General features: G+C 40.9%; 1 protein-coding gene across 1 annotated transcript; it reads right to left on the minus strand.

Annotated features, from left to right (window-relative positions):
• Positions 1–1,280: 1,280 nt before the first annotated feature.
• On the minus strand, positions 1,281–5,566 carry gja4 (gap junction protein alpha 4). The gene is made up of 2 exons (XM_061253643.1): positions 5,448–5,566; positions 1,281–3,694 (listed from the first exon to the last, which is right to left on the minus strand). Exon 2 carries the CDS (start codon positions 3,683–3,685, stop codon positions 2,588–2,590), a length of 1,098 nt encoding a protein of 365 aa, XP_061109627.1. The 5' UTR covers positions 3,686–3,694; positions 5,448–5,566; the 3' UTR covers positions 1,281–2,587.
• Between the last annotated feature and the right edge of the window lie 8,476 nt (positions 5,567–14,042).

Consider the following 14,042-nt stretch of genomic DNA (forward strand, 5'->3'; position numbering starts at 1 on the left):
CAGCCCATTTCCTTCCGTAGATAACTGCTTATCATCAGAGGGGTGGTTTTTGTAAATAGCTGGAAATGACTCTGCAAGAATCCGCAAGTCAGGCAGAGAAAGTGAATCTGGGCAATAAACCTTTTTTTTTTATAACAAATGCACTTTGAAGCGATATTTGTTGATTTTTATCACTTGCTTTGGACAGCAAAACTGCCTGCACTAAACAGTAACACCTTCCCTGAAAAAAATGCCCTTTTTATCTACATTTTATTGGTGTTTCATAGCAGTAGTTATTTGTATTAGTAGTTGTATTATTCCCATGTGTTATGTTTTTCATTTTCATTTTATTTTATTTCAATATTGCGGCTCCTCAAGTCTCAGACTGGTTACCATCTCCCTGAACACACATACACATCTTCATCAATTATGTTGATGCAGCGTAAGTCAATAATCCAGTCTCATATACATTAATAAGATATTTTCATTACAGTTGTAAATGATATATACTCACTGAGCACTTTATTAGGTATTTCTTACTTATTTTTTTGACTTATTGGTCTTCTGCCATCCACTTAAAGGTTTTGTTTTCAGAGATGCTCTTCTGCATACCACTGTTGTAATGTGCGGCTATTTGCAATACTGTAACCTTCCGGTCAGCTTTGAGCAGTCTGGCCATTCTCCTCTGTTTGATGTCTTTCATTAACAAGGCGTTTCTGTCTGCAGAACTGCTGCTCACTGGATTTTTTAAAGTAGTTTTTCTCACCATTCTCTGCAAACTCTAGAGACTGTTGTGCATGAAAATCCCAGGAGATCAGCAGTTTCTGAGACACTCAAACCACCCTGTCTGCCACCAACAATCATTCCATGGTCAAAGTCACTTAGATCACATTTTTCCCCATTCTGAACATTAAGTGAAGCTCCTGACTCGTATCTACATGACTGTATGCATTGCACTGCTGCCACACAATTGGCTGATTAGATAATCGCATGAATAAGTTGGTGGTCCTAATAAAGTGCTCAGTGAGTGTATATAATAAATAACCTTATAATGTAATATATATAATGTAATATATAATGTAATATAATGCATGTAATAAAACTACAGAATAGTAAAAATTACACTTGCTAAGTAGGTTACCCGTGCTATATTTGATCCTTTTGTCGATAGGCCGCTGGTTGCCAATTGTCATTCTTCTTCTATTAAACTGGCATCAGTCCAAACTATGCCTCTGTTTTCATTATAAGGTTATAGCTTCCTCTCCTTTAAACAATGGCCAGTTCAAACAAATAAAGTCCTGTGTGGCCTACAGCAGAAATGTAGGTGTATGAATTAAACTCATTAATTATTTTGATACAAAAATACCTTTATTATAATAGAAAATAAATTATATAAATTTCAACAAACAAATCTTACAATGAAAATTCTCAATTAATTATTCTGTCAAATAGCTCACAGGTTAAACTTCAGACTTGGGAACTTTTTTATTTTTTTATTTATAATTTTTATCCGATTTTTTTCCCTTTTTCTCCCAATTTGGTAGCCAATTGGACCCTGTCTGATTCAATTAGAGCTAGTATTAGATACACCGCCCACACCCCGTCCCTCGGCAGCCAACGGGAGAGCGACACGCCTTCTTCAAGCCGCCTCGCCTCCCAAGCTGTAACCGTGATTCTGAGGCCCCCGAGGTGCTTGTTTCATGCGGCAATCTACTAACCCTGCCAAGTCCCTCCCTCTGGAGCAGCGAGCCAATTATTGCTGCTCCACATGAGCCGGCCAAACTTGGCTTTTGGCAGGACCAAGAATCAAACCCCGGTCCCCAGTGTGCAACTGCAGCGAACTGCAACCGCGAGTCTGCTGCATCTTAGCCTGTTGCGCCACCGCGGCTCCTTCCCAAAACTTTCTAACAGTAAATTTAAATATTTACACACAGTACATACAGTCAAACATTTGTTGCTGTACCATATTTGCTATCTTCATTTTAATGAATAGTAGTAGTACCACCATTGGACATCAGAATGATGCATGTTCAAATCCTGAGTGGAACTCTTGCACAAGATAATGGATAGTTTCAGTAAATAGCAGTAAGTTTGGATGTTGTGTAAGTCAGGGAATTTGTGAAGTAATTGACTAATATGTTGGACAGATCCAAATCTTTTCCTGGCCTCATACCCGCATAACTGAAATTTAATCTTTGGTTTATCTCAAATATATTAGATTCAAAATAGTTATTTTTAGGAACACGTTTCTCAGTTTCCGCCAGTGTTTTTCCATGATGCATTTCTTAACCTTAGTCTCAAACAATACGGCACTGGTTTGGCGCAGTTCCACCCCATCCACAAATGTCGGTTCACGCCAGTTCACAACTGGGGACATGTGCTGGTTTTGGCTACTGAATCCATGGGGAGTTCAGACCAGAGGTCATTGCTTGAGCCAAACAAGGAAAAGACTCAACAACAGTTTAATCCCTTAGGCAATGAGAGTGAGTTCCTTCGCACACACACACACAAAAGTTCACATGCAAGGCACTGCTCCTCCTGTTTCAGTTTGTGCCCCCTGTCTTCACAGTTTAAGGAGAGCAGGAGCTCTCCAATGAGTTCACAGGTGTCAGACATAGTGCTTCTGTTTGAAATCCCTTTTCTTGGACTTCTTGCTTTGTTCTTTGTGAGAGGACCCCTTTGAGGAGGCTCTGCTTGATGTGGACCTAATGGCCCTCATGCAGGTGGAATAGCTTGGGAGCGGGTTCGAGAGCGAGCCCTCGGTCGCTCCCTGGTCTCGGACATCCCACTCCAGCCTGATTTCGGGTTCCCCGTACTCCTGGAACGGCTGGGGAAACCCAGAGTTGGGCAGGTACAGGTGTCCCTTGTCGTGGTAGTGCACGGCGGGCTCCCGGGGCAGGTCCAGCCGTACGGGCTCTCTGTCTATCTGCACAGTCACCGGAGCCTTGCCCAGATACTTCTTCTCCAGGTACTGCGTGACGGCGCGCTGCAGGAGGTAGAAGAGCTCGGCAATGTTGAGGAGCACGGAGACTGCGGCGATGACCTGCATGTAGATGGTGAAGATGGTCTTCTCGGTGGGCCGGGAGACGAAGCAGTCCACCTTGTGGCTGCAGGGCGCGCGCTGGCACACGTACTTGGCGTGGATGACGAAGCCGTACAGGTACCACAGGCCAACCACGAAGCCCACCTCCAGCAGGAGTTTGAGGAGGATACTGAACGCGTATGCGCAGAGAAGTTTGCCCTTCAGTTTGGGGCCCTCGCGCTCGCCCCCCACCCCCTTCCCCTCCCCTCGTTTGCTGCCCTCCTCCTCTCCCCCCCTCGCCCCCGCCTCATCCGGGCTCCTGCCTCCCTCCCCCGCCCTCCTCCGCGCCTCCTCCTCCTCGCGCTTCTTCTCCCAGCCCATGCGCAGGGCCACGTAGATGAAGTAGAACATGGTGGGCGTGGAGACGAAGATGACCTGCATGACGAAGTAGCGGAAGTGGGAGATGGGGAAGGCGCGGTCATAGCAGACCAGCTCGCAGCCCGGCTGCTGGGTGTTGCACAAGAAGTCGGACTGCTCGTCATCCCAGGCAGACTCTGCGGCTGTGCCCAGGACCAGCATGCGGAAGAGGAAGAGCACGGTCAGCCACACACGCCCAATGCCCGTCGAGTACTCCTGTCCCTCCTCCAGCAAGCGCTCCAGAAAACCCCAGTCAGCTCTGGACATCCTCTGTACCTGCACACACACACACACACACACACACAGAAAGGTCAGGAGCTGGAGCTCTTGTTTTGACATGCCCATCTGTGCCTCACATCACGTGCAAGCCCTGTCTTCATGCCCTTCTGCACCACCCTCACTGTTGGTAGAACCATGCCTATTGTAAAATTAGTTATTATTGCAGTCATTGTCCGAGCAGTTGGAGATTAATGGTAATACTTAATCACATTAAGTCTCTAAAGCATATTCATTTTGTCATTAATTCTCTAAATGGCTATAAATAGCTGCAGAAATAATAAATTATCTAATGCATCTTGCAGTAAGCTTGGTTACAAAAAAGGTTTTCTGAAAGAAACTGCCAAATGACTCAAATATATTGCAAATGATAGTGTGTTCATAACGTTAACAAACCAAAGTTAATAACAAAGCAAAGTGATGAGCACCATTTATTCCTATTTTTAAATAATAAATCATGGAAATCCCAGATATATTTGAACAGACTTTCAACCATCCTGCTACACTCAAAGTAACACCATGAATCCATAGAAGAACCATACCTGGAGTTCTTTATCAGGCAAAATGGTTTTCTGGGAGCTTTCACACTTCACACCTATGATAGAGTGTCTGATAAAGAACTACTAAGGGTTCCTCTATGGAGACAACCCTTTTTCTGTCTTATCATGGCATTTCCAGAAATCCCAATGGATGAATCTAGCCAGTTGAGACATTCCCGATGGATTAACTATGGTGAAAACATCCATCTCAATGCGCTCTCTGAACAATTATCTTTGGATTTTCACTCTGAGCACTTCGGAACTTAGAGCTTTTTGTATCAAGCCAAATGTATTTATTTATTAATGTATTTATGTATTTACTAACATATAACTTCACCAACTAATATGAAATGTATCCGTATCCAATTCCTTTACTCTGGCGTGGAACGCGTTGCTATTCGTAGCTGAATTCCATAAGTAAAAGTATTCTTCACATTGATATCTGAAGTATATTCCTATTTGAAATATTATTATTCCCCTTCAAAAAACGCCCCACTAGGTGTTTTTTTTTATTGTATAAGCTAATAATTATAGGAAACGTATATTAATGTCTGTTAAGTTTGTTTTGTTTTATAACTGGCAAAATACTGTTTTAATTATGATCAGGCATATTACATAACTACAATAAATCCATGATTTGAAACGTATTTGCTATTCGGTAATGATCTCTTCAGCTATGGTAAGTCAAATGTCGCTCAGGATTTTCCGTCAATATTGGGGGAAATGCGGTATCTGTATATTGTTCATTTAGGCCCTGTCATATAAAACAGTGAATATGTGACTTGAGAACAATAATAACAATCATATCAATAATAATAATAATAATAATAATAATAATAATAATAATAATAATAATAATCATCATCATTATCATAATAATAATACTTTCTGAATCACTTTCCGAAGTCAAACTATGAATTACCGTGGAATTTTCTGAAAGTTGGTTACTTATAAACTATTATGGTAATATTATTTTAAGAGTCAATCCGTGATTACATGTCATTTTGAAGCAGTGTGATAAATTCTAAATATCCTTGTCGCTAGTATGGGAAAGCATCCATTCGGCAATGCTCATTCAGTCATACGCAAAAATCAGGTAAACATCCATGTCACACCAGCCTACGAATACTCTAAGCCTATTAAAAACCAGTTACTTGATATGGAGTGTGTTACTAGCGAAAAATCACACTTTACTTGAAAGCTGAAAACAGTACCTGTCTCTCTCTTAAAGTTGTGGTTGCAACCCCAATCCCCTCGTTGCTCGATATTCCACGTGAACGGCACCTTTGTAAAATTACAGACTGACTGCTCGTGGTTTGGACTCCGTTCTTAAGGGTACAGTAATCGGAAAGAAAAAAATATTTTCCCATGGTTTTTTATTGGAACTCCCACAGGAAATCGGTCCAGGAAAAGGGGTGGACAGGGTCAAAAATAGTTTTCTTTTTTCCGTTCTCCGCTTTCCATGTGAGGAAAAGCGTTACTTGGAAGAAACTGTTGCGCGTGGCAGACATGTGGAGCAAATAATAAATTAAATTATTATTATTATTATTATTATTATTATTATTATTATTATTATTATTATTGTTTTTTATTCTTTTTTTATGTATTGTTATTGTTGTTGTTGTTGCTGGCAGCAATTGTTTTGCATATGTTTAAAACAATGTGATTTTAAAATGTCATATATATTTTCTTTCTCTGGAATTTAACTAACTGGAGTTTAAAAGTTCCATTCTCACTGATGTGACGCCAAGGCCTTATATGAAGTTGCAAGGCAGCATGCCATGCAATTCCCCAAAAGACCACTTAACGTCACTAGTGTGCTTTTTTCTGAGAAGACTGATTTACATATCCGCAGGAATGGCTACTACGCAAGGCTCAATGCAGTTCAGCAATACATTACGCGAACATTACGTTACGTTGGCTATTGCATAGAAATGTAATTCCATTTAAGCAACAGCCTGCTCTTTATTATATTGAAATCTGTGCAAACCAGAAAGCCAATAACAATATTATGGAACGCTATAATAATTATACAAATATGCCCGTATGGCCTAAAATGAATTTATATTGCTGATGCAAACGATGCGGTTACGGGGAATTACTTACATACATTTATATACGTTTAAAAATGTAAGAAATTATGTGTTTTAATTAACTCTTTAAATGCACAAATGTATTGCACAGACTCTTTAATGGTATTTCATACTGTCACATTCATGTCATATATCAGACATTATTGATGCTTACACACTTCAGCAATTACCATTTGACTATATATGCGCTCTACTATCTCTTCCCGAATTAGCGGTATATATCCGGCTGTGTAACGGGATGGTAAATCCCAGCTGAATAAATCATCCAGGATAAAGTCATATGCTCAGCAAATGAACAGTGTAAAATCTGTCCACCTCATGAGATGCTGGTGTCATTTTGAAGAAAATAGCTCCAGGCACTGTCACACCATGAATGTTTTTTCCCCCTCTGTGAGGTTTGGCCATAACGTTTGGAGATGAATGCAGGAATTGTAATGGCACCGACGCGCATGAGTGTGCACTTGGTTTACTGAGCTATTTTCTGAAATCATCTTTTTTTCTGAGGCAGTTATGGCATCAAAGAATGTGTGTGTGCAAGAGAGGAGAGAGAGAGAGAGAGAGAGAGAGAGAGAGAGAGAGAGAGAGAGAGAGAGAGGGTGGGGGGGAGGGTGGGGGGGAGGAGGCACCAAATCCTTTTTGAGAGTTGCTCCCTCAGCATCTTCATTGTGGGTCAAAATGTGTTCCATTTCATTGCCATTATGAGATCTGGCTCCTTTCAAGGCTCACACATATAATGCTGCATGTTCCAATGAACACTTTTCATTCTGTAGTGCTGACCTGAGATTGGTTGGACAACAATAAAGTACAATACAGGGGCTGACTTTGGCACAAGACCCACAGAATCATTGTGTCTTTGGAATGCTTATAAGAGTATGACACGATTCAATTCAATTCAATTGCTGTTTATATACCAATGAAATGTGATATATTTATAGGGGCCTACCCTCAAAGTGAGGCCTGGTATGGCTGACTGCATGCAGGCAGGAATCCAGTCCAATCTCATGGAATATACACTCAGTGAGCAATTTATTAGGTAGACCTGTACACCAGCTTGTTAATGAAAATATTTAATAATCTAATCTTGTGGCAGCAACTAAATGCATAAAAGCATGCAGACATGGTCAAGAGGTTCAGCTGTTGTTCAGACCAAATGTGAGAATGGGGAACAAATGTGATCTAAGTGCCAGACCAACAATATCTTGGTATCTCATAAACTGCTGATCTCCTGGGATATTCACGCACAACAGTCTCTGGAGTTCACGGAAAATGGTGGAAAGAGCAGCAGTAGTTATGCAGGCAAAAATGCATTGTTAATGAGAGAACTCTGATGAGAAGGGCCAGACTGGTCAAAACTGACAGGAAGGTGACAGTAACACAAATACAGTAACCACGCATTACAACAGTGGTATGCAGAAGGGCATCTTTGAACACACAATACATCAAACCTCTAAGTGAATAAAAAAAATAAGTCTAATAAATAAATAATGAAGTGCTCACTGAGTGTATGAGCACTTATTTACAGAACCACAATTATGTTTTTCTCCCCGGTACCAGCCCAGCCTGAATGGCTAATACGGTAATTCCCATTTCAGCCACGTCATTTGATGTAGGATTAAACCAGTCCGTCAGAGGACCAGTCCTCATAATGTACCTCTTCATTTTGAGAGTGAGCCCGTGAGACAGCAGGTACTGGTTGTATGTATGTTTTTGGAAGTTCTCAGGTCACTGGTCATATCAGGTGGCGAGCAGCCAGGTAGTAGGTGCTGTTCTGTAGGTGGCATTGGTCAACTCCTAAAGAATAACAAAGGGGTAGGACTTGCCTTTCACTATAAGAAGTACTATTTGAAGAGGGTACAATGTTATTGTCTGACATTTTAAACACAAAATAATTTTAATGACAAACCTTTAACTTTGTTTGCTGTTTTCTTTATTATTTCAAAGGCACGCCAAGCAGTTATCAAAACTACTAATTGCAACAATATTTAGAATTCATATTTTGATGTGTTTAGTAATTATCACCCAAATTTTGCATTCATAACAATCCGGTATTACATTGACCCTCATCTGTATATAATCAGTAAGCATTGTAAATCGATTGCCCTTTAACTCCCTTTTGAAATGACCTGTGAATAACTTAGAGAAGAATGTCAAAAGGACATATTTCAGAAAATGTCAATGCTCCAAATGAGGAGATGCCTTTGACATGTTTTTTTTAACTCCAGAATTACAGATTATGTGTGTGTGCGTGCATGAATGCATGCATGCGTGTGTGTGTGTGTGTGTGTGAGAGTGTGTATGCGTGTGTTTGTGTGGGTGTGCGTGTGTGTGTGCATGTGGGTGTGTGTGTGTGTATGTGCGCGTGTGTGCATGTGTGTGTGGGTGTGTGTATGTGTGTGCATGTGTGTGTGGATGTGTGTATGTGCATGTGTGGGTGAGTGTGTGTACATGTGGGTGTGTTGGGTGTGTGTGTGGGTGTGTATGTGTGTGTGAGTGTGTGTGTGTGGGTGTGAGTGCGTGCGTGCATGTGTGTGTGGATGTGTGTATGTGCATGTGTGGGTGAGTGTGTGTACATGTGGGTGTGTTGGGTGTGTGTGTGGGTGTGTATGTGTGTGTGAGTGTGTGTGTGGGTGTGAGTGCGTGCGTGCATGTGTGCATGTGTGGATGAGGGGATATGTTGTGCTTGTGTCCCGTGGGATTAAAGTGATGTTACAATTATTTCCTTCTGTGGCTTTAGCAGTGTCCTCTGGTCTGAACTCCCCATGGGCCCAGTGCTCAAAGGCTGCATCTCTACAACCCTGTAGCTTTCTCTTCATACTCAATGGTCCTCCCAAGGAATCCTTGTGGCGAATAACATTACCTGGTCTATACATCAGGGAAACTGATTATGGGTCTTAGTAAACAAGACATTTGGAAAGAAGCCAGTATTTCCTTCTGAGTGTTGAAGCAAATTTAGCCCACTGGGATAAAAGAGTAATTGGGCTTGGAGTAATGTATGCAAACCTCCTACAAAGACAAACATTTCCAAATTCGTGAGGCATTTTCAAAATTATATTTGCATGATTTTAGGGCTGCCTACTGCCTGCAATTAGTGGCAACCAGAATTAATCATTTGTATGACAGAATAGTAGTTCTAAGTTCCGGTTGTTGAAAGTTGTGTGGTAATTGAGAGTTTTGCATTTTGCGATTGTTTAGCCTTTCATATCATTTCTGAACTGCCAGCTTATTAAAAAAAGTTTTGTTGACATTTTATTGTACAAATTCACATAAGAGAGTGTACAGCTGCCATTAATGGACCGTGAGAAAGAGCGCAGGCCCCGGAATGTGTGTGTGCGTGTGTGTGTGTGTCAGTGTTTGTGTGTGACAGCTACTGTGAGACCTGCTTCCTCTTGCTATTTTGATGCACTCCACATATGGAAATACATGGGTCACAACATTCACTGAATTCAGAACTGCCCTTTAACTTCTATTGTGTACATACTATGCACTTCAAAGTCTGATGCTGGTTATTTTGTTTTCCACTGCAGGGCTGTTGTGACTCCTCCGTAAATGGTAAATGTACTACACTTATATTGCAATTTTATAATAATAATGAATGCCTCTCATCCACCCATTCACCCATTCACATACCAAAGGTGAAAGGCTCCCATGCAAGGAGCCAACGAGCTTGTCGGGAGCAATTGAGGATTATGTGTCTTGCTCAGTGTCACTTCGACACAACCATAGCGGGGGACTGCTCTTACCTCCTGAGTCAATGTCGCCCAATAGAAGAAGAGGTAGGCCTGAGTTCTTTTCCCAGCCATTGAGAATTTACTTGCATCTGCTATATGTGTATGCTGTGCATGAGGGCTTTTTATACATGTGTGTATCTGCCTAGGGTATGTGTGTGCGCGTACGTCCGCGCGTGTGTTTGTGTGTGTACTTGCTCACATATCCACATGAATGATAAATGAACCAATCTGTTAGTTTTGAATTTTGTATTTGGCTGCTTACAGTTGCCTCTACTGTTCTGTCAGTTGAAGACTCTGGCGTGCTCCTATATGAGATATAGGCTTCTCAGCCCAGAATGGATCGTTTGATGAAATATTCATTATGTTTCAGTGAAGCTGGGCTTACAGTAAGAGTGGATGTATATGCACATACAGGAGGAAAGCGAGAGCTCTACAGCCCCCCATAATATTAGCGCTGCGGATGGGTGATAATTATTTTAGTATCACATTTTACACATACACACACACACACACACACACACACATGCACACACACAATCTGTGATTTGGGAGTTAAATGTAGGTTCACATGCATACGTATATGCATATTTATAAAGTAATGTCGAGAATATATGTCAGTCTTTCATTAATGCGGTCCTTGAGGTCCCACAACAAGAATAGGCTGTGCATGTGATCACACTTATCAGACACAAACACAGGCATACAAATGCATTCCTTTAAACATGTACACACACAGACACAATGCATGTAAATATGCACATAATGTACACAAAAATGTCACAGGGAGAAGTTATTCTTCCTGTTTCTTCCTGTTATTCTTCCCAGTGTGAGACGGCACGCTTGTTCAGAACGCCGGCCTGCTCAGTTCAGGCTGAGATGAACACACCGTTGGAGCGAGGATTCAGCTGAGAAAACACAGGGGCTGATGGGTGTGCACTGAGCTCATGACATGCTGCAGGGTGGCGGGTGCGACTCGCAGTCTCTCCTGGCTCTGCACCCCAGAGACGTTTCCCAAACAGCTGAGAAAGTTTCATAACACTTTGAACTTCAAATCCCATGAACTGGTGGCAGTGCAGCTGTTACTGCGATTCTGTGATAGGTTATATCCTTGGTGGTTTTACTGGTGTAATTAATTTGGTATGCAATTGATACTTGCTGCATACTCATAAGATATACACTTATACACATCAATGTTGTGTTGATATTCGGACCAAGGTTATGTTGATATGTAGATCATCTTCATTTGAATGAAGGCAACTGTATTTGCCTCACAAGGTATCTTCATTATCATTGTATATAGATCTGATATATAGAAGTAAATAAATAACTTTTAGATAATTTTGTCAGTTTGAAATATCTAATATCTGTCTCTCACTACTCATATCATACTTCCAATCTCCCACTTTTCTTATAAAATAGTCATTTTGTTTATGATTTGAAGATTCATTTGTTTTCATGCAAATGCGCCACAACAACGCTTTTGCTTTTGCCCTTTCACTCCCAGGTGGAAAGTTTCAGCCAGACGTGTGTAACATTATGAGCTAAGCCAGTCTGCTTGAAAGTGCCACAACAGTGCTATATCACAATGACAAAAGAAGGGGTACAACTCATACAATGGTACACAGAGCTCAGCAGCCAACCATCTGGTGTATCCCTTCCTGTCACTCTCACAATGAGTGCTCACCCAGCCCAAACACACGCACTCACGGAATAATGCCACTTAAAGGGCCATACGTCCCAGCCCACTGTCACACGTGTCCACAGTGCTATGCGCTGAAGTGCGCATTAGTGGGGAGCTGTTGAATGTGCCCGCTCTTGACTTTCAAACAATGTCAAGCAGAAGGGATAATGACACATTGGGGTGCAGCTCAGACTGTATATTCTCTAATGAGGTTTGAGAGCCCAGTAAGCACAAGAGGGCTGTTTTGAGGGCTTTCTGTAATGAAGAAGCCAAGTGTTGTGTAAGCCCATTGTGTATAAAGGGGCTCTTTAATACACGATGAGGGTATGCGTGTTTAGTGACCTTTCTATCTTGGAGCTCAGCAAGTCCTGCAAACCATGGTCTCCTATTGGTTGAGAATGGATGAGAGTGTTGCATGTTAGAGATGATTATGATAGCATGTCAAATGAGAGTTTGATGTGGAGTAAAATGTGCTCTACTTATGTCAATTATTTCAGTTGTCTTAACACCTTGTCATTTCTGGAAAGTAACATCCTCTGCATGCCACTTCTGCTGTCTCACATAATTGCTTTGCATTTGCACTCACAGAACAACATTCTTATCCACAAAGATCTGTCCTAATGTGAATACAATTAATTATGTCAGTGCAAGAGTAGTGTGCAGACTTTTCTCTCTGTCTGTGACTCATGTAATATTGTGATTCATTCATAGGGTTTAATTGCATGATTCAAATGTGTGAATTGTAACACCTCTCCACTAAAATACATGCCGTTATAAAATCTCTCTCTCTCTCTCTCTCTCTCTCTATATATATATATATATATATATATATATATATATATATATATATATATATATATTCTATCCTGTGCTATAATTTTGTTAATTAGTTGTGGCTAGCTGAAAATCTCACCCGAGAACCAATTTGTTCCAACTCACTTGCACAAAGCTTTGCAATGAATATTTGCTCTATCTCTATGTCTGTAGTCTGCCTTCTAGTTCTGAAGAAATTGTCTACAAACTTGGATATTATTTTTTCCCACATAGTCTTTCTGGGTTTTGAGTCTTGCTGTTCCACTGTTCTGGGCAGAACAACAAAGCCGGCAATGATGCACAATTACACGTTTTTGGTACAAAATGATAACAGGAGAGCAAATAAATCATTAGTCCCCACTATGTACACTCAGTGAGCACTTTATTAGGAACACCCATATACCTACTTATTCATGCAATTATCTAATCAGCCAATCGTGTGGCAGCAATGTAATGCATATAATCATGCAGATATGGGCCAGGAGCTTCAGTCAATATTCAGTTAATCAACCATAAGAATGGGGAAAAAATGTGATCTCAGTGATTTCGACCTTGGCATGATTGTTACTGCCAGAAGGGCTGGTTTGAGTATTTTATAACGGCTGCTCTCCTGGGATTTACATGCAGTCTCTAGAGTTCACTCAGAATGGAGCAAAAAACTAAAAAAACATCAGCAGTGAGTGGCAGGTTTGCAGACAGAAATGCTTTGTTAATGAGAGAGGTCAGAGGAGAATGGCCAGACTGGTCAAAGCTGACAGGAAGGTGATGGTAATGCAAATAACCACACATTACAACAGTGGTATGCAGAAGAGCATCTCTGAACACACAACATGTCAAACCTCTAAGTGGATAGGCTACAGCAGCAGAAAACTTCTAAAAAATAAGTCTAATAAATACCTAATCAAGTGCTCAGAGTGTAGTTTAAAACAAATAAAGAGGATAAGTGGGTTATTTGTAAATAGCTCTTTAACCGTTCTGTTAAACAGGTAATTGAAGAATATCTATTAGGTAAGCCACACCATAAACTATTAATACATTATAGAAGTCCTCATCTTGCACATTGAAGCTTGCTGTACATGTGAAGCATCCCATGCTTTAGCCTCAGCCTATGTTCCATAGTAAGTTCTAGAAATGATCTTCAACCCTATCTTCATAGGTCTGATTGATGTGCAAGTATTGCTAACTTACTCTTGAAAAAGCTCTTTAACCTGAACTGCAGCTGGGGCTATAAATCAACCATTTATAAAATGAAGGCATTAATGGTATGTAAAATGTTCACGTGCATTCTAAATTAGACTACCTGTTGGTGCTTGATATCTCCCCGCTATGAAAATCAAATTACATGCATACAGTAGGGTGCAGAAATTTGGGCACCCTTGGTTTAAATGTCTGTTACAATTAATCTGGATGTGATCAAAAGCAAACTGGAACTCTAAATGGTACCAAGTTGAACATGAGACCTTTCTGCTTATTTTAAAGCAAGATTGCTTTTTA

This window comes from Conger conger, chromosome 9, assembly GCF_963514075.1.
Source record: "Conger conger chromosome 9, fConCon1.1, whole genome shotgun sequence".
NCBI classification, from domain to species: domain Eukaryota; kingdom Metazoa; phylum Chordata; class Actinopteri; order Anguilliformes; family Congridae; genus Conger; species Conger conger.

Coding starts and splice junctions, on each gene's coding strand:
- gja4 (XM_061253643.1), bottom strand. CDS start 3,685: ATGTCCAGAGCTGACTGGGGTTTTCTGGAGCGCTTGCTGGAGGAGGGA.